This window comes from Castanea sativa, chromosome 2 (assembly GCF_040712315.1).
Source record: "Castanea sativa cultivar Marrone di Chiusa Pesio chromosome 2, ASM4071231v1".
NCBI lineage: Eukaryota > Viridiplantae > Streptophyta > Magnoliopsida > Fagales > Fagaceae > Castanea > Castanea sativa.
In genome coordinates, this window is record NC_134014.1 from 10,527,198 (window position 1) to 10,550,271 (window position 23,074).

The window sequence follows — 23,074 nt, forward strand, 5'->3', positions numbered from 1 at the left end:
TTTGCTGAAAGTACTGTAGATAAAGGTAAAAGTTAGCTGAAATAGTACAGTAGGTTAATTTTTTAAATGAATAAAATATGTCTGTAGCACACTCTAACATATGAAGAAGAATAAATAAAGCTAAATAGTAAAATAAGCTGACCTTTTAAGCTAGAGTCAAACGCATACTTAATTTTTTTTTCAAATAAGTTAAGTTAAATATATATAAAAAATTAAATCCAAAATAAATAAAAAATACTTATTACATATATAAATAAAATATGTCTGTAACACAGTCTAACATATGTTATTTTTCATATATAACAAACATATTTAGAACAAGTTATTCTTTGCATAACTTAAAATAAGTTTATTTTTTTTTCCAATTCAGTCTGCTTGCGAGTTGTGAACTATTTTTTAAATCATATGAATCGTAATTAATATTCCTTGAATATTTTAAATCAACATTTTTGCTAAATAATTTTTAGACTACAGCATTAAAATATACTAACAGTATTGGGAGTTATGAATAATATACAATTTTCATCAATTTCAAAAAAAATTAACAATTAATAAACATCACTTTACATGTCTAAACACATACAAATCAATATAAGAAAAATTCAAAAAATAATAATTACTAAAGAAAAACTTTATTTTTCATAATTGACAAATGCAAAAAGAATCTCTATCTATTAATTACAAAATGCATAATTGTCCTTTCTTGTTCTTCTTGTAGAGAGAGAGAGAGAGAGAGAGAGTTTCAGTCTTTTGAAAGAAATTAAAAAAAAAGTTGAAGAAAGGGAGGAGGAGGTAGTGCAAGAGGAGAAGAAGAGAGAGAAAAAAGAAAAAAAGAAAAGAGAAAACGAAAAAAAATCTAAGAAGAAGAAGAGAGAGAAAAATATATATACACACACGCGCGCACACAGTAGCATTTAATTTGCAAATCCCGCGCAAAATACAAAGTCCCCCAAGGCCAAAATCAAACTCCCTAACTCCCCGCCCAGCCTCTTCACAAATCACAAATCACAAAAGCAAAAACCTGTCGTATCTCACAAACCCATCTCCGCCACCACCACCACCACCATGGCCACCACCGCCACTACCACAGCTCCGCTAAGCGACACAGATATAATACGCCTAGCTTCCCAGCACCACCATGCCCAAACACCCCTTCCCTCCTATTTACTTTCCCTTGACTCTCATCCCAAACTCCTTTCCTTCCTCCACGCTCGCGCCTCTTCTCCCTCTCCTTCTCTCGCCGTCTCCGACTACACTCTTTCCCTCCTCTCCCTCATTTCCCTTTCCCCTCACACTCCTTCCCTCTCTTCCCTCCTCTCCTCTCTCCTCTCCTCCTACACTCACCTCTTCGCTTCCCTTCTCCTTCCCCACGACTCCAACTCCCTCAAAACCATACAATTCTTTGTCTCCCTCCTCCACCACCTACCCGTTACTTCTCTCGAAGCAGTTATCGATTCCATTCTCTCCTATTTGCCTCAAATTGATGATTCCGAGGATACCCAGATCCTCGATCTCCTCCCAAGTTGTTTGAACTTGGTTTTTGATTCAGGTGGGGATAATGCACACCAGGTGTTTGATAAAATGCTTGAATGTAATTGGTCGAAGGAGTTGCTGATGAAGATGGTTTCGATTGTGGGGGAGTTTGCATTTCTTGATAAGGTGAGGAGGAGAGAGTTTTTGGACAAAGTGTTTGTTGGGATGAAGCGGGTGGACTTGCAGGACTTGCCTTCGCTTGTGTACCAGTTATTGGTCTTGTCAGCTGCGTCAAAAGGGTTTAGCAAGAGAGAGGTGATTGAAGGGATTGTGATGTTTTTTGGGTCGAAAATGGGGTCAAAGTTGAGCTCCATATTTAGGCAAGTTGAAGGGACAGTGTTGCTCCATGTGAATTTCGCAGTGAAGCAGGACCTGTCTTTGGGGCAGGAGGTAATGGGGCTTGTGAGGTCAGATTTTCGAGCTTTTAATCATTTCACGGTAGCCATTTTGTTGTCAGTCGCAAGGGTTCGGAGGTTCAGTGAGAGTTCATTAGGGATTTTGAAGACGGCAGTGCTTACTGCGTATCGTGATTACAAGTTTGCCAAGTAAGGGTCAAAGGTCTCTAACAAGTTTCTATTAGTTTACTTCGCTTTTGAAATTGAGGTCATTAAAGTGCACATAATTACCTATCTATGAATTAGTGGGATTGGGTGTATTGGTCCTTGATGAATGTCTGGGGTGCCTCATTGAAGCTTACTCCTTCCTAAATGTTATACATGACTTTTGAAAAAAGTTATATGTGGTTTGGATAGTTATTTGTAAAAAGTCCATTTGTTGTTATCAAGGCAACTGTAAATCTGTTGAATTAAATTTTACAGATATGTTTATTTTGGTTATAATTGACTTTTCACATTGTTCTTCTAAATGCATGCTCATTGCAAGTGAACATTACTGTAAAAAAGTAAACCAAATAAGCGTGAAATAAAGTATACCGAACATTGGAAATCAGGTGGAAATAATTACCAAATAAGCTGGAAATTATTTGGGGCATGTGTATTGGAAATTAGGTGGGATTTAAGGACTAGTTCTTTGGTGGTTGTATGTTTCACTTATGTAAAGGAATGATGGTCACAACATATTATGATAGACATCTCTGTATGGTGCAGTAGATAATTCACATTCACTTAATACTATCTAAAACAATCTGGGCTGATGTGCAAACGCCACCATTGTTTTTGTTTTTTTTTTTGTGAAACATAATTAAGCAGGAGGTAGTAAAAGTTCATAGCATGTAAGATTTTATTTCTTATTATATCTTAGTGACTTGTTTGTGAATGCTTTACAGAGACTGTAAGTGGCTTTCAGATGATTTGAAGGAAGAATATCTGGAGAATGTCAAATTAGTAGAGAAGGCTGTGTTAAGAGCTGTACTTTCCTTTCCTATTATGTCAATTAATTTGAAAAACTGTGTTTTAACAACGATACAATTTAAATAAAATATGCTTTACCTATAAACTATTTACTCTTCTGCTGATGTTTAGGTAAATGAGAGCAGCTATGGAAGAGAGCATATTGTGCCCAGCATTGTGCAGTTTGGTTTTGTATTGCTAGAGTCAGTAGAAGAGAGAAGCAGTAAAGAGCTGTGGAATTCTAGCGGTCTATTGGGCATTGAGGACCTTGGTATTCAGATGCTGAAAGTTCTATTTGAGGTCCATGATATGGCAAGAAATGAGGTAGGTACAACTAGAATAATGTTGCTTTGATTAATGATAATAGGAGTTGATTTAGTGAATGTGATGCAGATTATTGAGCAATGCAAAATTCGCATACTCTCTTTGAAGCCTGAGCAGAGCATGCCAATTATAAGGTAACTGCAGTTAAATTAATGTTAACTCTTGGTTTGATTAGTGATAAGCAGTGGCATGATCGTAATTTTTTTATGCAGGCTTCTCAGTAATCTTATTCAGACTCATCCTTATCCCATGTTGGAACATGTTTATCGTTTGAAGGAATTGTTGGATTATTTCACTTTCATGCATGGCAATGTTGCGGTTTATCTTGTCACTGCTCTATTGCCTCTCATCAAGTTCAGCCGCGATCTTCAGGTATTTTCTTTGTAGTTTATAACTATTATAAAAAGGACGTCGTTATTCTTGTGATGGGAAGTCCGAAGTCCTTATATGTATTGAAAAGAGCATGAAAACATAGACATGTTGGCTTAGTTCAGTGAAAACAAATGCCTTTACTATGGATTCTCACAAATAGATTTGAAAACCAAGTCATTATAAGATTCCCATGTTCCCCCTTTTCTATATTGGGATCATTTGTGTGTGTTAAGCATGCCACCATGTATAAATTTTCTTGCATTTCAACCACACTATTGTATTGGGCTTTCTATCCAATGAAGTATGATCTTTTGGAAACAGTGCTTGAATAAGAAATTATGTTTAATCCTCTTAACTTATAAAGCATTCTTGTATACTTGTATTCAATGATGCAGGATTACACCATTCTGGTACTGCGTAAGGCAATGTTTAGACGAGAAGATACAGTTCGTATTGCGGCAACTACTAGCATTATTGACCTTATTTTGGCAGAAAAACAATCTAAGAGAGATGGTCCATTTTCTTTTCAAGAGTCTTCTAGCCAAGCCAGTTCCAGCCAGCAAGCTGAGATACCCTGTGGCCTGGGGGAAGGTCTCTTTCAAGAGCTGAGTGGTTTGCTGCAGAGATGTCTTTATCAGCAGGTTGTTTATGCTTTTTCATACTCCCCTTCTTAATGGTGATTTATTCTTTTCTTTTTCCCCTGAACCTGTTTCTTATTACTATCAGATGGTTGTGTACAGGCAAAAGTCAAAGAAGTGATGTATCATGGGCTTGTGAGGGTAATCTTAATGGACCCCTCAAGTGCGGGTGTCATCTTTGATTTTTTGTTGCCGCACTTCCTTCGTTATTTCAGGGAGGTAATTATTCATTGGCTCATGTTATCTTTCTTTGATATACTTACTGGTTATCAGATTCAACTTTTATGGAAGGAAAGTGCAAATAATGTTACTCATGCATCTTTCATATCTGTTACTCTGCGTATGTAATTGAGTTCCACACTTAGCATTAAAAACAATGCTAGCAGGATGCCGAAGTTCAACTTGAAATTAGAAATTGTGTTAGAGTAGAGCGCGGCAAGGTCTTAATTGAAGAGCCTCTAGATTGTCTCCTATCTTGTGTCTCTTGGATTCTCATTCTTCAGTCACATGGCCAAACTGATAGAGTTTCTGATTCTTCATGGGCAAATTTGGGCTTCTCTCTTTCACAAGAGAATGAGGTATTGTAATCACTATCAAGCGTAACAAAACTGTTCACGTAAGCAATGATTACAACTGAATTTAATGTTCATTATTTTAATGGAACTACTGCAGGTAGGAAGGAATTTGTCTGGTGAGTCATTCTCCAGTGCCTTCTTGAAGATTCGAAAGTTTCTAAGAAACCAAAATCTGGAAGGTATGTAGGGTTTCTACTTGATACAGTTTACAGCATGTCTTTTTCTGGACATAGCTTCTTGCAAGGATTTTAAAACAGATCCATGGCTTCTTACTAGTTTCTATCGTTAAATGTCAGATCAGGCATTCTTGGTCAAGCTCAGGATGCAGGCTCTAAACCTCTTGAAGAAGAGAAAAGTACATGTGCTTTAATTTTATCAGGAATAATTGAAGTGTTGTTGAATGCTATTGCTACTGAGTTAGAGAAAGCAACAGATATAAAGAAGGTGGATCTTGAAAAGGAGATTACTGAGTTTGTTGACCTTCATGATTCATTGCATGAGGATACATGTACATCAAGAAAAAATAATGGCATCAGAAGAGGGAATCTACGAACTGCTACTCAAGATATACCCAACAATATAGATTCAGGCCACATTAAATTTACCCAAGGACGAATTCCATTTTTGGCAACTTCAAGCATCTATCAGCTATTGCAAACAGCACTAAAACTATACAATATTGATTGTTCTAACACTGTTGGAGCTTCCCAGAATCGTAGCCAGTTGTCCATGGGCAATTCATTAAAATGCTGCTCTAAGATTGTTTCTTTTGCCTTAAATGCCTTTCTTCGTCATTTAAAGTCTCTATCTGTTACTGGAAATGAAAATTCATTGAAGACTTTGATCTATGGGGACATTAAGATGCTTGGGCCACAATTGCTGAAATTGATTTTTTTGCTCAAGTCTGTGCCAAAGTTTGCGACAGATCAAAATAAAAAAGAAGCTAAGGGGGAAAAAATTGATGAAGATCGAAGGGAGAATCTCCATCTAGCCTTAATCTGCATCAAGGAACTGATAATGGTTAGTTTATGGAGCTCAAACCTGACTGGTTTGCTTGAAGAGATGGTGTCAGTTTCCCCTCTTGAGTGCCCTGGTTCAGATGATGATTGTGAAGCAGCCACTAGGATTGATGATCAACAGATAAGAAGCAAAGAATTATTTATTAGGAAAATCTTGATGCCATTGTTCTCTGAATGTCTTGCACTTTCATATTTTGGTGAAGTTGAGGTAAATGCACTCTTACCTTCCTCTTTTCAATTATGCGTTGTTTTAATAAACTTTTACTGGTTTGCTGTCTTGCTAGTATGTCTATTTATAAGGAGCACAAATTCATTTAAAACTTTACATTGTTCTCAGATTATCTGTGATATGATATTGACGATTGGGAACAAATTGCCATGTAAGTGGAAGAACATTCATGGAGCTTGGGCTGTTTGTGTCGGCAAACGCAATCACATAATGAATTCCAAAGTAGTGAAAGGTATCGTTACAGTTGCTCTTTCATTGAGCTTGCCTCCAAATGATTTAATTGTGGCTCAAGACATGGCCTCAGAGCTGTTAAAAGTCACTGGATCAGAGACGATTGGCCCAATAGAGATGTCTGAATCATACCCTGTGATAAACCATTCAACTAGTGCTGCAATAAATTCTTGTATACTGCAATTGATTGAAGCAATTCTTGTTGATATGGATTGGGCCACAAAAAAACTGAAGATTTTCTCTTTGGTCACTCAAAGAAGCATTAACCTTAATAAAAGTGGAGAACATGCTCCTGGATTGGCATTTGAGGAAAATCTTTACACAAGGGCTGAGGCAGTGGTGAAAGTATTGTCTTTCTTTGTTCTGATGAGCCTCAAAGGTAGGTATGCAGTTTGAGCTGAAAAAGCAATCCAATCTTTTTTACTCTAAATTTATGCATTATGCTATCGTATGCAGAACCTCAAGCAGAGCATTTGCTAAGACTGGCTGCAAAGTTCTATAAACATCTAGCTCAGATGTCAAAGCTGAGGATTGCTCCTAAAGGTTGCAAGCAGCTTCTTCCTTGCCTCAAATTTGAGAAGCTTGTGGAACTAACTTGCAAACAGCTCACGGTTCCTCTGTATAACTTTGTGATGCTGGTGCAAAAGGTATGCCTCTGGATCCTTTGGAAAGTTCATTTGCTGGTGACATTTGAAGATTTTGGTTCTTAATGGGTTCTATTCTACTTTCAGAAACAACAAGAAAATGCTATTAGTAAAGGGATCATCAAAAAAATTAAGAGGGAGAATAGATGCATACCGGACCTGATCTTTCAGATAGAAGATTATGAAAAGTATCTCATCCAGCTTAGCAAGGTGAGCAAAGTCAACTTATTGAGGCATGCTAAACGTAGCACTTCTCGGGATTTCAAAATTGTAGACCCGGACGAAATGACCAGGGAAGAAGATGCGCCAAACCATAATGATCCCACTGCAGTTGAAAACGAATCATGTGAGGATTCTGAAGACAATGAAGGAAATGGATCAGAGAAGATATTATCACCCAACTCTTGTAGTCCTTTGGCTGCAAAGGATTCTGGCTCTGATGGTGAAGATGGTGATGCTCTTCCCAATGCCAAAAGGGTGAAGAGGGGGAGAGTAGTGCAGGACTCTGATGATGAAACATAGAAGTTTTGAACAAATTAAGCAAATAAATATCTTATGGAGGGAATTGAGAGAAGTTGTATATATTAAATTTGGTGCTTCTTATTGACATGATTTTAAGCTATGGCACAATTGTGAATGAGAAATGGTAAAAATGAAAAGTGGGGGAAAAAAAAGGGAATAGTGATTGGCTGACATTCCAGAGTCCGTGACTCTGCTTGTTCAGCAATTTGATTTTGAAAAGAGTTTATCTTCGTTTATAATCCGTGTGCAATTTCCAGATGAGCAACTTGATATGTTTATAGCTGGAGAATTATTTTATGATTAACCATTTGACAACAAATTGGAAGCATCTAGCTCATCTTTTATAGTTAAAAAAAAAATGGTGGAAGTTAGAAGACAGCTCTTAGGCACCAAGTGTGAGATGAAGACAAGGATAAGGTGGTGCTTCAACCGAAATATTCGAGAACAATGAGTTGGTAGTGATATATGTACAGTTTAACCTCCTTTTGGTTTCCATAACCAAAACAATTTCAAATTTTATTATAATAATAAATAAACAATTTCTTATTTTAAAAATGCAGTAGGAAAGTGATGTTTTCAAACCATTATCATATGCTGGACAGCAAGACATGGAAGGTAAAAGCGTATCTGATAATTGAAAAATGTTATGCAGTTCTTTTTCATTTTGAAAACATGTGGGGGCTTTTATTGGGATCCTTCAATGAAAATAGTTTTTAATTTTCATTTCAATCCATTAGTGTCTGCTTTCACATGAATGTCTTTAACATTTTAAATTTGTTTGTAAATACTTTATGTATTACTAATAGGCGACGCAAGGGGTGCCACGTCTATTTTTTGAAATTTTCTATTAATTTTCTTTTACATTTAGTAATAAATCTAAAAATTACACAAAAACGTATTTACCAGTCTCTAAGAAAATTTCCTAGCTCTGCTACTTATTTTACTGTAATATAATGTTAAAACACTTAATAGGCTAATAATATGCCACATTTTTTTTAATGCCTCTAGCCTCTACATTGATGTGTTATATCATATCTTAAACAATCTCTACCGCTACCAATGTGGACTAAGTTATCTTTTAAAATTAGATTATTATTAATTGCAAATATAACGACATCACATAATTATTGAAAAATTTGCAAAGTTATCTTTCAAAATTAGGTTATTATTAATTGCAAAAATAGTGACATCACATAATTATTGAAAAATTTGCTAACTCTCTTGTCGCTATTATTGCAATTAAGAAAAAAAAAAAAAATTTTGTATCTTAAATTTAACCAAATAAAAAAAAAGTTTCTTAAATTTAATTATCTATTTTATGATTGTATCTTAATAATTAAATCTCATCATATTATATATTTAAATTTTGTCTTCTCCTTTTAACTTTTTGATTTTTTTTTTTACCAAATAATAAATTGGAATCATTATTAAAAAGAAGAAGTTATATCTACTAGTAATGCTATATAGTTTTTTTTTTATAGTAAATACATGTAATTGGTGTAATAGTCAGTAGTGAATCTAGGTATAAATAATGATACTCTAATCATGACAATCATTATTATAAACAAATTATAAATTATAAATCAGATTTAAGATTACACGGTAGGTCTCTGCGTTTTCTTGGTGTCTCACATTTAATACCAAACCCCACACACACCCACACAGAGAGTGAAAGAGCTTAAGCTCGTAGCAAAGTAGCAGCGTTTTACTTCTCTCTCGTTTTAGTCTAGTTGTCAACAAAAAATCACAGAGTGAGAGAGAGAGAGAGAGAGAGCTAAAAAACACAGAGTCAGTGTAGAAAGAAAGAGAGAAAAAAAAAAAAAATGAGCGAAGACGCTAAGAGAAGCATCCAAGGAGCACTGGCGATGAAACCACTTAGCTCCGATGGCCGGAAACCCTCGTCGGCGGCGGATGCAGCCACCCCTCCCACCGGCAAGCGCGTCATCATCAAGAGCGCCGACATGCTCCCCGAAATGCAGAAGGAGGCCATTGACACCGCCATCTCCGTTAGCCTCTCTTTCTCTCTCACTTTATAATAATAATAAAAAAATCTTTTTTTTTTTTTTTGTGTTGGGTTTGTGATTTTTACTTAGTTTTTATATCTGGGTCTGTGTGTTTTTTTTGGGTGGGAAATGGAAGTTTTGGTATGTGAGAATGTATTTTTGTTGTTGGTTTTGGATTAGGCATTTGAGAAGCACAGTGTGGAGAAAGACGTTGCAGAGCATATAAAGAAAGAGTTTGATAAAAAGCATGGCTCCACTTGGCACTGTATCGTCGGCAGAAACTTTGGTAACAACACTTCCCAGTCCATATTGCACAACCTTTCCTTTCTGGGTTTTTTTTTGGGGTGGGTTTCAGATTTAGATTTAATGGTATATGGGTTTTTTTTTTTTTGGAAATTGGAGTTTCTGTATTGGTTTTAGTTATTTATTTTTGGGCATTTTGTGTTGTGAGAGATGGTATGGGATAGATCTAGTTTTAAAGTTATTGATTGGATACTAGGAATGTGGTTAATGGTTTTATATTTAGTGGTTGAGTTTTAAGTTGGACTTTAATTTTTTGACTTATTTGTGGGGCTCTGGGTGGATTGGTGTTATTTATTTACTTTCTTTTTATGGTTTTTAGTAATTAAGGCAAGAAGTTAATGCAGTTGCAGCTCTGTATCTTTGTGTTTCTCTGTGTACTCAATAAGTAAGGGTAATGCTGAGCTGACTGTTTGCACTTTGTTTGAGAACATAAAAGAATGCTTAATAGTTGTAGTTCAATGGTTCATTTAGGTTAAACTATAGTTGAAGCCTGAAACCTATTTAATCTTCAGTTTACGTCATTGTTAGGCATTATCCCAATTCATTGGCTGGACTTTGCTGTTGCTGTAGTTTGGACAAAATTAAAGTATGAGGGAAAGTGAGTTTGGATCTTGATGTGGTTCATGAATGTGCGTCGTTCCTTTTTCTCTGCTCTGTGATATGGAAACCTTAAATGTTGACGACACATGATTAAGTAAAGTAAATCCAATATACAAATGATGTTTGGAAGGTCCTTGATGTTGAGTGGCTTCACTTCATAGTTTTTGCTCTGACATAATGGTCATCTCATTTCATGAAGGGAGAAGTAAATGAGAGATCTGTAACAATTGGGGGTTAGTATTAGAGATAAGGAATGCAGCCATGGTGTTAAGGTATTTGGAAGGGCTTTCAAGTAATCTCTAGTTAGAGATTTCAGGTTCAAGCCTCTTAGGTTGAAATAGAAAGTAATTTAGTTTTCTTTATTTCTTATGTGTCCCAAAATGCATGTCCTTTGTTGTGGATACATTGTGACTTGACCGAATTGTTTCAATTTTAGGTCATGTGATCAATTAAAATTTTTAGTGCATTGAGTGTGAATGATTCAAGGTATCTGGCATTATGAACAATTGTTTCAATTTTAGGTCATGTGATCAATTATGAACAGATAGGTTGATGTTCAGGTGGAGAGAGAGAGAGAGAGAGAGAGAGAGAGAGAGAGGATGGGGATTTTTAATTGGCTCCATCAACCATCTTTCTTAAATTAGAATTGTATGCCCATTGAGTTTTTAGAAGTTAGAGGAATGGAAGACCATGAGAAAAAGGCATCTTTTACATTATACTCTAGATTAAGCAAAACTCATGCCATATTACTTTATTGGAAAAACTAAAACATGCTAGATAGTAGTATAGGTTGATCCTTATTTTAACTTATGTCAATTGGCTATGACTCTTTATAAACCTATTAAATTGGCAAACATAGCTGTTCTTAATTCATTTGGTGCAATAGATACTCTTAAGCATGTTAGTGGATATACAGATTTCTTTATGAGATCTATTTAATCTCATATCTGTATGGTTTCAGCTTGGATTGGTTGGGTTGGATTATTCACAAGGCAAGCCCAGCCCAGCCCTGCCTTGATAGGTTCCGTAGTCTCTATAAGGTAACATCTGGATATTATGTTTTCCCTCCAGCTGGCTTAAGCTATGATATCTACACTTTTTAAAGACATGTATATTTCTGACCTTGCATTGCAATTTGCTTAGGCATGATGAAGAGTGATATGCCGGGTGCTGGTAGTGAGTAGTTGTGTAGGTCATAATGAATAAAAAATACTATGAAAGGAGAGTTTGCATGGAGCTCAGGCCCAGACAAAAAATAAAAAAACCATACATCAATCTAAACAATAATTTTCTGCGGTACATGGAAAGTGTTAGAATTGGTAGCTTAAGCATTCCTAACAGACTAAGCTTTTGGGAGAATGGATAGTTTAACATGATATCAGAGCAGGAGATCTTGAGTTTGACCTTGGCTTAAAGTGATACTTGACCATTAACATGTTAAATTTAACTTGACCTTGACTTTACTCTACCTCCCATTTAACATGTTAAAAATTCCACATGTTGGGCCCCACTTATTAAGGGGGGGCTTTGGAACACATGTGAGGAGGAGTGTTAGAATTATAGTTAAGTGATTAAATTCATCATTTTCTAACAATTTAAGCTTCTTGGAGAATTGGTAATTTAATAGAAGGGTTCAACACTTTCTATCCCCCAAAAGATAAAAAGGTCACGCGGACATTTGAAACTTGGTTCTGGGGTGCTTAATGTGGATTGTGTGGTTGGAATGAAATGGTCGATCCTTTGAGGACAAAGGGAAGACGTTGGATGAGTTAAAGCTTTTATGCCATCGTAGTCTTTTTGAGTGGTCTCGGTGTTGGAGTTTCACTGATTGCTCCTCTCTCTGAGTTTTTGTCCTCCCTTAGCTTAGTTTCCTGATTTCTCTCTGTTTGTTGTGTTGTTTGTTCCTTTTTCTGCTTGCTGTTCATCGTCATGAACTTCTTGTATTCCTCTTTTTTCTATCTTTTATAAAAATTTCCTGTTTATCTATCAAAAAAAAGATAAAAAGGTCACCATCTCCAGCTTGTATATGAGTGAAGTTCAAAATACAAATTGGGTTTGGGACTGATAGGCTTACTGCGGCTCATCCAGAATACAGTTGGCACCCGGCACATGTGCCCTATGCTGTGGCTTTTGGGAAGTCCAGATAACCTGTAGTTTATGTCTGGCTTGTTCTAGAATTTACATTGAGATAAATCTCAAACCTTGTTTCTTTAACACAGAGCAAGGATTAAAATTCAGTAGTTCCAGTTTTGTATAAGCATAAATTTTGGTATCCATTGAAAAAATCTAATTGATGGGATACATCTCAAATATTGATTTATCATTTTTTTTACCATCCCAAGCCCTTATATCTTAAATACACATAAAATCTAAGGTTTTAATTTAAAGTGACACTTGGCCATTAAATATGATTGATGATTTGATCATTTAGATTATTCAGTTTCCTAATTAACTCATAAAAAATTTGGTGTCTATCACTGCTCATCTTCTATGCCATAACATATAGAAACCACAAGCAATATGTTAATTTTACTTAGGTGCTTTTAAAGACTATGGTGGCATCATGACTAATCTTGGGAACATAATTTATCTGGGTCAGGGTTGGCTACTTTATGCCATTTAACCAATATTTTGTTTGAATCATATAATCTTTGATCAGGTTCCCCAGGATGTCCTCTTAAATGGGGTCATGTCTGGTTATGAATGTTCATCTGAGGTCCAGATTGTTTGGGTCTACTTGGGCAGACTTTCATATTTACTTGCTTATTGCCAATTTGGCATCTGGTTTGAGCAAGCAAGAAGATTGGTCTAATTGGGGAACCAATAAGATATTCTTTAGTCTTCATTCTACTACTCAATTTGGAGTAGACTAACCACCACTGGCTGGGGTGACCCCAATCCCTTTTACATTAAAAAAGAAATTTTTTTATTTTTAATTTATTTATTGGAAAAATACTTCTTTGGTTTCTGCTAGGCTGTCAGCTTGTCATGTCTCCTTCAGGAGTTTGAGACATCTTGCTTGTTCGAAATTGCCTTGCAATTTTCCAGCGGTCCTTGATGGGCAATTCTGTTACAAGGGCTGACATAGTTGCTTCATATTTATTTGCATACTAAATTTTTGGCTACAGTTAATAGGATAGCTGCAATATAATTTTCAATGTTCTGCTGTTGATGTGTGGGATGCCATAAATTATAAGAAAATGCTTTGATTTATTGTCCTGAGCGACGATGGCATTCCAGCTCCAGACAGTTATGGACTTCCAAAAGCACCCACTTCTATATCTGCTTGCCCTTATAAACTCCTATATAAATTCACCTGCATCTATTTATTCTTAATGTTTCATGACAATGTTGTTTTTCATAGTAGATCAAGATGGTTAAACAAGTAACTATAAAATGTAACTTTACTGTGTTACCTTGGTGATATTCCATTGGATATATGTCAAAGCTCTAACTACAGATTCTTATTATAAAATTAACTCATGTTAACAAATTTATTTGTTTTCTGTGCAGGTTCTTATGTGACTCATGAAACAAACCACTTTGTTTATTTCTATTTGGATCAGAAAGCTGTTTTGCTATTCAAATCTGGTTGACTATCATCGTGATGTTGACAAAGGTGGTGATGATAACAATGAAGAGTTTGTGATTAAGACATTATAATTAGAATCTGTATGTATTAACTGAAATCACTAGCATGCAAACCTTTTCAGGACATTCTTGTGCTTAACTTGTATATCTAATATCACCTGAATTGGCTTTGAACTTTCAATATCAGCTGTGGTGTATCAAGCTTTTTGCCTTTTAATTCCCATGCTTTATTTGACTGGATTGGGGAATTTGGTGTTCCCGGGAAGCTAAATGGCTCCCAAGTGCCTTATGTAGAACTTGAAGTGAGTACGTTGGGTCTGAAAGCATATTTATGTCATCTGTTCTAGTCCAATTTAGAGTTAATTCAAATTTGGTTATAAATGGCTTGACTTGTATCCATTTTTGCTGGTCAGGGCTGTGGCAAATTATTGAGTAAGCTATGAACTTCAACCTTTTTCACAATTTATGTCTGTTTGGCTAGCTTCTTTCTTGCTAACTTATTTTACTATTTAATTTATTTTTGCTACTATTTATGAGTCTCACTTTACTTTTTAGTATTATTCATAAGTCTCACTGTACTATTTCAACTAACATTTATCTTTATCTATAGTACTTTCAGTAAAAAAAATTTCAGTTTCAGCAAAATAAGTGGATCTCAAACGTACCCTTTGTTTAGGTGAAAAATTATAATCAGAGTAGCACGCTTTCAAGAGATTATCACTAACATCATCTTTATTATACACTAATCACGCAAGTCACATGTATTATAAACTTTATGAAATTTTGTATTATTAGACTTTACTGAAAATAGTGAGGCCTGCCTAGAAGGGTATATGGATGAAAGCTTTTGAGGTCACATTGCAGGCTGCAAAATTTCTAGTTAGCTTGTTTGGCTTTGGTATTCCCAGATTTACCTGATATTTAGACGTGTAGTTCTAGTTCTACCTATAGCACTGGATTGTGTCCAATGTCATAAGATGGCTTGTGGCTATGGCTATTCAATCTTTTGGTCATAAGAATGCTTTTCGGTCCTGTGGTTTTGTTGCCAGAGCTATTGGAAAGAATCTTCTGTCTTGAAATCTTTAAACGTACCCACAGGACCCCAAAAAAAGAAAAAGGAAAAAAAGAGGTTTGGTCCAGTTTGAAATTCAACTGAGCTGTTGAATTAGAATTACTATAAATCATGTGGTGAGCCGTCTAGTCCCACCCACCCCATGGTGAACGGTGTCCGCAAAGGTTATGATAATTGCTATTTATGGAAATGAGAGAGAAAACGCACATCTCTAAAGGGATTGCTGGAAATTGTACACAAATATATGTATTCAAGTATATATAATATAACTGTGTGCCCTAGGTGCGGTGGTCACTCCACAAGTATAAGTGTTTGTGGGGTGTGGGGGGCAAGGGTCGGGATTCAAGTCTCCAAGAGGGAACTTCACACACATATACACTTATTAGATTAGGTTAAAGTAAATTATATAAGAAAAAAAGTATATATAATATAACCAGTTACAAGTCTCATTATAAGCTTTGGTGTTTCACTTTTGGCTGTGAAAATTTTGTGCCATCCTTAAGTTTCATACATCTGGAAGCTATATGTGATGCCCAACCTGTGCTATATCGTGGGGTTTTCTAAGTGACATCAAAATAGAAGCTTGGGTTTCAGTCTAGACTCTAGACTGTAGAGTTTGAGTGGTTTTTTTTTAATTTTTAATTATTATTATTTTATTTATTCAATTGAGTGTTTGACAATGCTGCCAAAGAAGGGCTTAATGTCAATATTTGGTGGGTATAAGAGGAATGCTTTTTCTACGCTTCCTTTTCCATTTCCTTTTTTTTAAAAGGTTTTGAATTTGTGTAACTTGAGAAGGTATTCTTTGGTGAAAAGTGTAAAAATGCATTTTGAGTTTTGACAGTATGAATGCATTCTCCACCTCTCAAATTGATTGAAAATGCATTTCATCTTGCAAGGCAAACAAGTGCCTCTCTGTCTTTTTCCAGGAATGTTATATGGACTGTAGTAGAGCATAAGGACAAATAAGTGGCAAACCCTATTTATTCCAATTTGTACATCCAATCTCTCTTTCCCTTGTAGTGCTCTTTCTAGGGTTCCAAGTTCCAACTTTCATACTCAGCCCCCCCCAAAAAAAAAAATGTTCCGACTTTCATAACTGCACGGGCACATAGGAAAGTATAAGATTCTATGGTCCTAATTCCTAATCCCCATTATTATATTCTTTTCTTTGGACCAATATTTCATGCCCACCTTTCCTACCAGTCAGCCAGGTGGGTGATTTTCATTTTTCACCCAGATAACTCTTTGCTTGTTAAATCCTCCTATTACCTTTTCTTATTTATTGGCCTGATATGTAGGATATTTTTTCATTTTTGTATATTATTTTTTGTTTGTTTATAGTCTCCAATTTGTGTATTTGCATGTTCTACTTGATGCATGGCATAAATCAAGCATGATAAAGCTTAGCTCTAGTGCAATTGAGCACTAAAGTTAACATGGAGTTAACATGATCATGACACGTGGTAAAAACTAGACATATGTCTATATTGTGTTGGCTCCAGTTCATTGAAGTATTAGAGCTAAGACATGTCTAATTAGTACTTTGAAGTCTGAACTATTAAATTGAGAAAGTCATATATCACATAACTTAATGACATAACTCAATTCTCTTTATAAAAAGAATCAACGTTCTAATATCTCCAATTCCATTGGTTTGTTTGTTTTTTACCATGCATGTGGGTGCTTTATAAATATAAACCAAATTTTCAAAAATTAATAGGGACTTAATTTTGTAAAATTTATTCAATTACTACTGGAGTTTACTCCTCCCTTCGCTTGAGTAATGAATCCTAAACCAATTTTATCAGCAAGACCTACTACAATTGAGTGAAAGAGCATACTATTATATTACTTCTAGTAAAGGAAATGTTCCAGCCAAAGCATCATGTTTTGATTCCAAATTACAAGAATGGAATTTGCGTGACCCATGGGATGGGAACATAGTACAAAGATAGCCTCTGATACTGCGTGGATGATGGTAGCCTGGGCTAATGAACAGCATTTTTTTTTGGGTCCTGAAGATGCTATGAATCCATTCACTTTCTTTTTTGGGTGTAAAATAGCTCTGTTGATTGATACTGACTTGGCATTTTCCCAACATACATAATGCATAGTAGTGATTTCAAAAGGAGTTTAACTTTATCAATTATCATTAGAGTGCTTATTCTTCACCAACTGTCTCCTTTCAATGCCTTATTCTCATTGAATTCCTTTGGGGGGGGGGGGGGGGGGTTTATAAATAACACCCTTAAACTTTAATATGAATTTCAAACTTTAATATGAATTTCAATTTGGTCCTACAACTTTGGGTTTGAACAATTAATCTCCTGTACATTAGATTCGTGGAAAATCAAACCTTTTCGGTGTTTACTAGAGTTTTCTATTAAAAACTAACGAATTTAATCAGAGGATTTACACATGATTTTTTTATTTAAGATACCGTTAATTATTGTCATGTACACATTATATGATTAAATTCACTACATTTTAATAAAAAACAATGAGGGGAGGTTCAATTCATCACAAACATGATGTACAAGGTGTTAATTGTTAAAATAGGAAACTCTAAAAACTAAATTGACTCTCTAGTCAAAATCCAAAGTTAATAAATGTAAAACCTCTTATTTCTTTACTTTATTTGTCACACCTTTCATTGCTCAACATTGTTATAGCCACTAGTTTTCACTGAAAATATTTTCATATCCCAACAAATCATATCTATTCAAGAATGGGGACTGATGAACAAGACATTGATGATCAAAATCATTTCCTATCATTATTGCAGGAGACAAACATGCCCTATACGGATGCAGGGCCATTAACAAAAAACAAATTTAGCTTTATTTATTTATTTGCTTCAAATTTAGCTTTATTTATTTTGTAACCCGTCCAGCTCATTTGATGTATGCCTTTAAAAATGTGATGCATGTGAGATTATGAGTACTCATATAGTTAGTTGTCACTTGTTAATGCATTTCATTCCACTTAATTAAAAAAAAAAACAAGGCATTAAGCAAAAGAACAAAAAAGGAAGGGGGTTTGGGAAAAAACATTTCAAATCAAATGATTCACAGCAATATTTTTTCTTATTGGGACCACGGCATTTTGTTTTGTTCCCTAGTAGTACTAATTCTTATTCAGCCAAAAAAAAAAAAAAAAAAGTACTAATTATCCATTTCACTATATACTCACACAATTTCACTAAAATTCGCATCCAAGAAACCATTTAGGTTTGCATTGTCATCTTGCTATAAAGAACAAACACCAAAACAGTGCTTTTCCCAAGAAAAGATAACTCCCACAACAAACCTTATTATAGTTTTTTTTTATTTGAGGAAAAAAAAAAACTCACTCAACTTTATAAATTCAAAACCATAATTGGTTTCTAAAAAAAAAAAAAAAAAAACCATAATTAATGTACTAAAATCTAATCATGTAAACAAATAATCAAATATCTCAAATGCCCTTAAACTTTCACATAATCCCACCTCTCGCCATCAAATTTTTTTTGCTTTTTATGAGCAAAAACCAAAGCACCATCAAACTTAGTTAAAAAAGGGCAAACTCAAAGTCATAGTGGGGGACTAATAAGTTAAAAATGAGACTTCTTTGGCTTCATACTAGGAAGCAGGACGAAAAGACTTTGAGAATATCATCGTAATTACAAAATTTATCCAAGGGTAAAACTGGAATACAAATCCAAACCCCAACCCCCCAATTTTCATTCTCTCATTTTTTTTTTTTTGTTTTGGTTTTGTTTTCATCTCTCTCACACTCAGTTCACAAACCCACCCGCTCGGTTTCTTGTTCCTTTGCGATGATTACGAGCACTAGAGGAAGAAGACGAAGAAGAAGAAGTGGGTTTCATTGCAGCCAATGAACAGTGATCTTTATGAAGACTTTCTTCCTCGTCCATAAAAATCTGCCTGCACCTGCACTCCACGCTACAAAAAGCCCTGTCCCCTCTGCACAATATACACATACATATACATACACACACAATACATATCACCTTAAAGATCAAAACTTTACCATAAAAAAAACAAACCCATGATTCCAAAAACCTTAAAAACATCAAAAACAAAGATCTGGGTTTTGTAGTAGAGCTAGCTTACTTGTACATGTAGATGTCTTTCCCAGGCAAGAGCTTTTGGTTGCAGAGAAAGCATTGGTCAAGAAAAGTAGGAGTTGGGAAATAACTACTAGAGTGATGAGCTTGCAAAGGAGAGAGCTTGTTGTTGTTGTTGTTGAGCAACATGGTGGTCTTGCTAATTACTTGTGGATGATTCTTCTTGCTAACACCACCACCTCCACCTCCACCACTATTACTACCACTACTACTACTACCACTCTTTTGTGCTTCTAATACTACACTAAGTCCCACCATTATTATGATATAATATTATATCATTCTCTCTTTCTATGCGCGTATGTGTGTTTTCTCTAGGCGGAGGAGCTTTGGTGTGGTAGTAATGGAGAGGGTTTGGTTGATAAAATTGTGAGTAAATAGAAGCGATGTGAGAGAGAGAGAGAGAAAGAGGGGTACGGAAGAGAAGGGAGGTGTGGGACCCCTACAGCTATTGGAGCAGTAATAAGGACGATTGGCGTAGCCAACGATTTGACTGCTTTTGGTGGTTCAGTGCCACGTATATGGGCTTTAGTTTCCATTTCATTTTCATTTATTTTTGGTTCTTGGGGTTGTTTTGTCTGCTTGTGTTTACGTTCTAATTTATAATTAGAATTTGCTTAATTTGTTTTTTTTTTTTTTGGTTCTTGGGGTTGTTTTGTCTGCTTGTGTTTACGTTCTAATTTATAATTAGAATTTGCTTAATTTGTTTTTTTTTTCCTTTTCTATTTCCATTATTATTAGGGATGGAGAGAGAGAGAGAGAGAGAGAGAGAGAGAGAGAGATAAAGATTTACATGTTGGCCCAGTCACAATGGTCGTGACTCGTGTGTGTGCTTTTTTCTGTGCATGGTTTGTGTGATTTTTTATTTTTCTTTTTGAGGTAGAAAGAGAAGCAAATTTGTATGTTTCTTTGGCAAAGAATAATTATATCTGTTTTTCTTTGGTGCTCTTCAGCCCTGGTTTTTTAAACAAGTCTGTTGGCTGAGGATAAAATAAACCCACCAGAACAACCGCTTCTGGCTTTGCAGGGAACTCAAACTTTTAGAATTCTTTTTTATTAATTGATGCAACTGAAAGCCAGCCCATGAAAATCCCACTCCCTGATTCTGCTTCCTTTTTATATTCTTAATTCCCTCTCTCTCTCTCTCTCTCTCTCTCTTTAAAATAAAATTGTAAGTTTGCATAAATTTATGAAAATCTTGCAATTTACTCAACACATATAAGTGGTGCAAAAAATTAGTACATAAGTAATGTCAGATTTAGAAACACACAAAACAAAAAAAATTTCTTGGGGGTAATAAGTTTGATTAGTTTAACGTCACTTCTATGTTAATCCCTCGTTAACATAGCTTTTATTAAGCATCAATAATAGTTAAAAAAATAAAGTACTATATGTTATTAAGTTTATTAATGTTACTTTGGCTCTGACAGATAGAGCTGGATAAATTAGTAAATTAGTTAATTGGGTAATTACTTCCAGACTAGCTATTTTGCTGCACAACTTAGGCAGTTGATTTTTCTAATTGTGTAAACCCAAATCCAGTCCACTGATTGGCTGCACGCCGTCCTTATCACGAGTTTGAGGATCCAAATAAAATAAAAAATTTAAAACACCGTCCATTAATTGAGTGAGTGATTAATTAAGCTACTTTTTTGTAACACCTTGATTTGCATGTTGTGAGTAGTAATTAAATTACGGTAGTTTGAGCTTTTTCTTGGAGTATTGCATGGGCGGTTTTGTCTTGTGTGATTACATCTGTTCTGAACGAGACAAAGAAGCAGTCTGGATTTGTCTTTGGCACACCAACACAAACTTCAACTAAGATTTATATAGTAATGTTTTCACTTGGTCTTTTCGTGCCTTAGTACATTCTGTTGGTTCATGATTCTTGTAACTAACACAAAACAATGGCATTTTGTGGACTCGGGGGTCATACAGAGAGGACTGAAATTGAGAGGCACATGTGAATGACACATCCCCATCCCACCGACCGGCACTAAGCAGAACTTCAATTATGAAATAATGTAGACTTGAATAAATTCATGTAATTTGTCACCTTACATGACCAGCTATCCTATATATAGGAGGTGTAGAAAGTAAAATTATTTGTGGTATCAAATAATTTATCACCTTGTCCAACAATAATCTAGCATGGATCTTGCGGCAATAATTCAATAGGTGTAAAGTGTAATATTTGCATGCATACACATTTATATGGTTTAAATCATTTTACCTTATCCAACAATAATCTAACTTAGATCTTGTTGTAGTAATTCGAGAGTTTAGTTTACTTTTAGTACTTTTTTAACTGAAATTTCATTTTGTTTTAAAGAGAGATTGTCACATCACCCACTAACTAAATAAAATGTGGAGATTAAAACTTATTATCACTTGCCATTGTATATTTAAAATAAAAGAACATATCTAGTTAAAAAAATATTAGAGATAAGCCAAACACCTAATTCAATAGGTGTAAGATGTCATACTTGCATACACGTTTATAAGATTTAAATCTTCTTTTCTCCATTGTTGTAATTATTAAAATTTTAATATACATAAAATTGGCTACATTACTCAATAAAATGAAAATTATTATATATTTTAAAAATCTAACCGTTGAATTACATGTTTTTTACGCTTTTAATACACATGTCAAAATTTTTGTTAATCAGATATTGTTTACTATATGATCTATAAGCTTATATTTTATGCTTAATTTTAAACTATAAAAACTTGCTATTTAAACAATTTTTTGATGGAATAGCTATTGAACTTTAATTTTCTAAAAATTTTGTAAGCACGGAAGATATTAGAAAAAGATGTAATCTAATCGTGATTTTGTCAAAATTTATTTCCAATAAAAAGATATTAAATAAAATTGTAGTCTATTACAACTAATTTTGTAACTAAATTATATATATATATACACACACACTTGGTCGATCTACATTAGATGCATAAAAGATAAGAATGTTTGACTCAGTGAAATAAATAGACTAGTGTCACGACAACTTCCTCAAAACGTTTGTTTAGGAAATTAGCTGGACAAGTTAGAAAGAGACTTCTGAAAGTAAATAACATGAGTAATAATTGTTTACGGGAATTCTTTGTAAGCATGAGATGGCATGATATGTGTAGTCTATCCATATCCAACAGTTAAATTCTATCATGAGTCCGAAAACACAATCTAAAGCGGTTTTCCAATGTTATGCATACATGGCATGCAAACGTCTCTCTCTCTCTCTCTCTCTCTCTCTCACACACACACACACACACACACACACAAATATATTCTCATCAAAGAACATAGATATTCTTATCTTTTGAACTACTAGGTGATGCAGATTTTTAATAATGCGCAGGGGAAAAGAGTCCCCATCAATACACAGACAATAAGCTTTGAGATAATTAATAAAATGTTTTGTTATCTAATTTTTAACTACTTAGATGATACATTGTTATTTTTACTAATAAAATTGGTATAAATAAGGTTGTTAGAATCACAATTTATTACATCAATAATTGTAAAAAAAGATTGAGTAATAAAATTAGTGGAAGTATGTAAAAATAATATTGAAATACACTTTTGATCTATAAAATTTCAGATTGCTTTCATTTTGACCTTCTATGTTGATTCATTTTCTTATTGGCTCTTTACGTTCCAAATTTTTTCGTTTTTCATGAAAAACTAAATAGAAAACTTAATTAAACATAAATGATTATAATGAAAAATTTGAAATATAAATGTCCAAAATAAAAAGAATCCCAATTTTTAAGGACCAAAAATGTTGTTTAGTCTAAAAATAATGTTGTTCAAATAGAAAATTTATCATGTCACTAATTATCAAAAGTCTTGTAAGTTTGAACTTAACTAATAACGGTGGTTTTTCCAAAAAAAAAGAGGTAGTGTTCAAATCTCCTATCTCTATTAGAACTA

At 34.5% G+C, this 23,074-nt stretch overlaps 3 protein-coding genes across 3 annotated transcripts; 2 read left to right on the forward strand and 1 right to left on the reverse strand.

Annotated features, from left to right (window-relative positions):
* Positions 1-898: 898 nt before the first annotated feature.
* On the forward strand, positions 899-7,548 carry LOC142623341 (uncharacterized). Its single transcript, XM_075796738.1, has 13 exons — positions 899-2,078; positions 2,819-2,900; positions 3,015-3,206; positions 3,276-3,340; positions 3,419-3,578; positions 3,974-4,219; positions 4,319-4,435; positions 4,603-4,794; positions 4,889-4,970; positions 5,093-6,018; positions 6,148-6,649; positions 6,727-6,917; positions 7,002-7,548. The coding sequence occupies exons 1-13, from the start codon at positions 1,066-1,068 to the stop codon at positions 7,434-7,436; spliced, it is 4,203 nt and encodes a 1,400-aa protein (XP_075652853.1). The 5' UTR covers positions 899-1,065; the 3' UTR covers positions 7,437-7,548.
* Positions 7,549-8,990: 1,442 nt separating this feature from the next.
* On the forward strand, positions 8,991-14,314 carry LOC142626378 (uncharacterized). Its single transcript, XM_075800201.1, has 3 exons — positions 8,991-9,442; positions 9,620-9,725; positions 13,856-14,314. Exons 1-3 carry the CDS (start codon positions 9,260-9,262, stop codon positions 13,936-13,938), a joined length of 372 nt encoding a protein of 123 aa, XP_075656316.1. The 5' UTR covers positions 8,991-9,259; the 3' UTR covers positions 13,939-14,314.
* A 4,274-nt stretch (positions 14,315-18,588) lies between these two features.
* On the reverse strand, positions 18,589-19,570 carry LOC142623970 (FCS-Like Zinc finger 15). Its single transcript, XM_075797461.1, has 2 exons — positions 19,124-19,570; positions 18,589-18,973 (listed from the first exon to the last, which is right to left on the reverse strand). Exons 1-2 carry the CDS (start codon positions 19,393-19,395, stop codon positions 18,784-18,786), a joined length of 462 nt encoding a protein of 153 aa, XP_075653576.1. The 5' UTR covers positions 19,396-19,570; the 3' UTR covers positions 18,589-18,783.
* Positions 19,571-23,074: the final 3,504 nt, after the last annotated feature.

Coding starts and splice junctions, on each gene's coding strand:
- LOC142623970 (XM_075797461.1), bottom strand. CDS start 19,395: ATGGTGGGACTTAGTGTAGTATTAGAAGCACAAAAGAGTGGTAGTAGT. Junction 18,974..19,123: donor AAAGACATCTACATGTACAA/GTAAGCTAGCTC, acceptor TATATTGTGCAG/AGGGGACAGGGCTTTTTGTA.
- LOC142626378 (XM_075800201.1), top strand. CDS start 9,260: ATGAGCGAAGACGCTAAGAGAAGCATCCAAGGAGCACTGGCGATGAAA. Junction 9,443..9,619: donor CCATTGACACCGCCATCTCC/GTTAGCCTCTCT, acceptor GTTTTGGATTAG/GCATTTGAGAAGCACAGTGT. Junction 9,726..13,855: donor TATCGTCGGCAGAAACTTTG/GTAACAACACTT, acceptor TTTTCTGTGCAG/GTTCTTATGTGACTCATGAA.
- LOC142623341 (XM_075796738.1), top strand. CDS start 1,066: ATGGCCACCACCGCCACTACCACAGCTCCGCTAAGCGACACAGATATA. Junction 3,579..3,973: donor AGTTCAGCCGCGATCTTCAG/GTATTTTCTTTG, acceptor TCAATGATGCAG/GATTACACCATTCTGGTACT. Junction 6,918..7,001: donor TTGTGATGCTGGTGCAAAAG/GTATGCCTCTGG, acceptor TTCTACTTTCAG/AAACAACAAGAAAATGCTAT.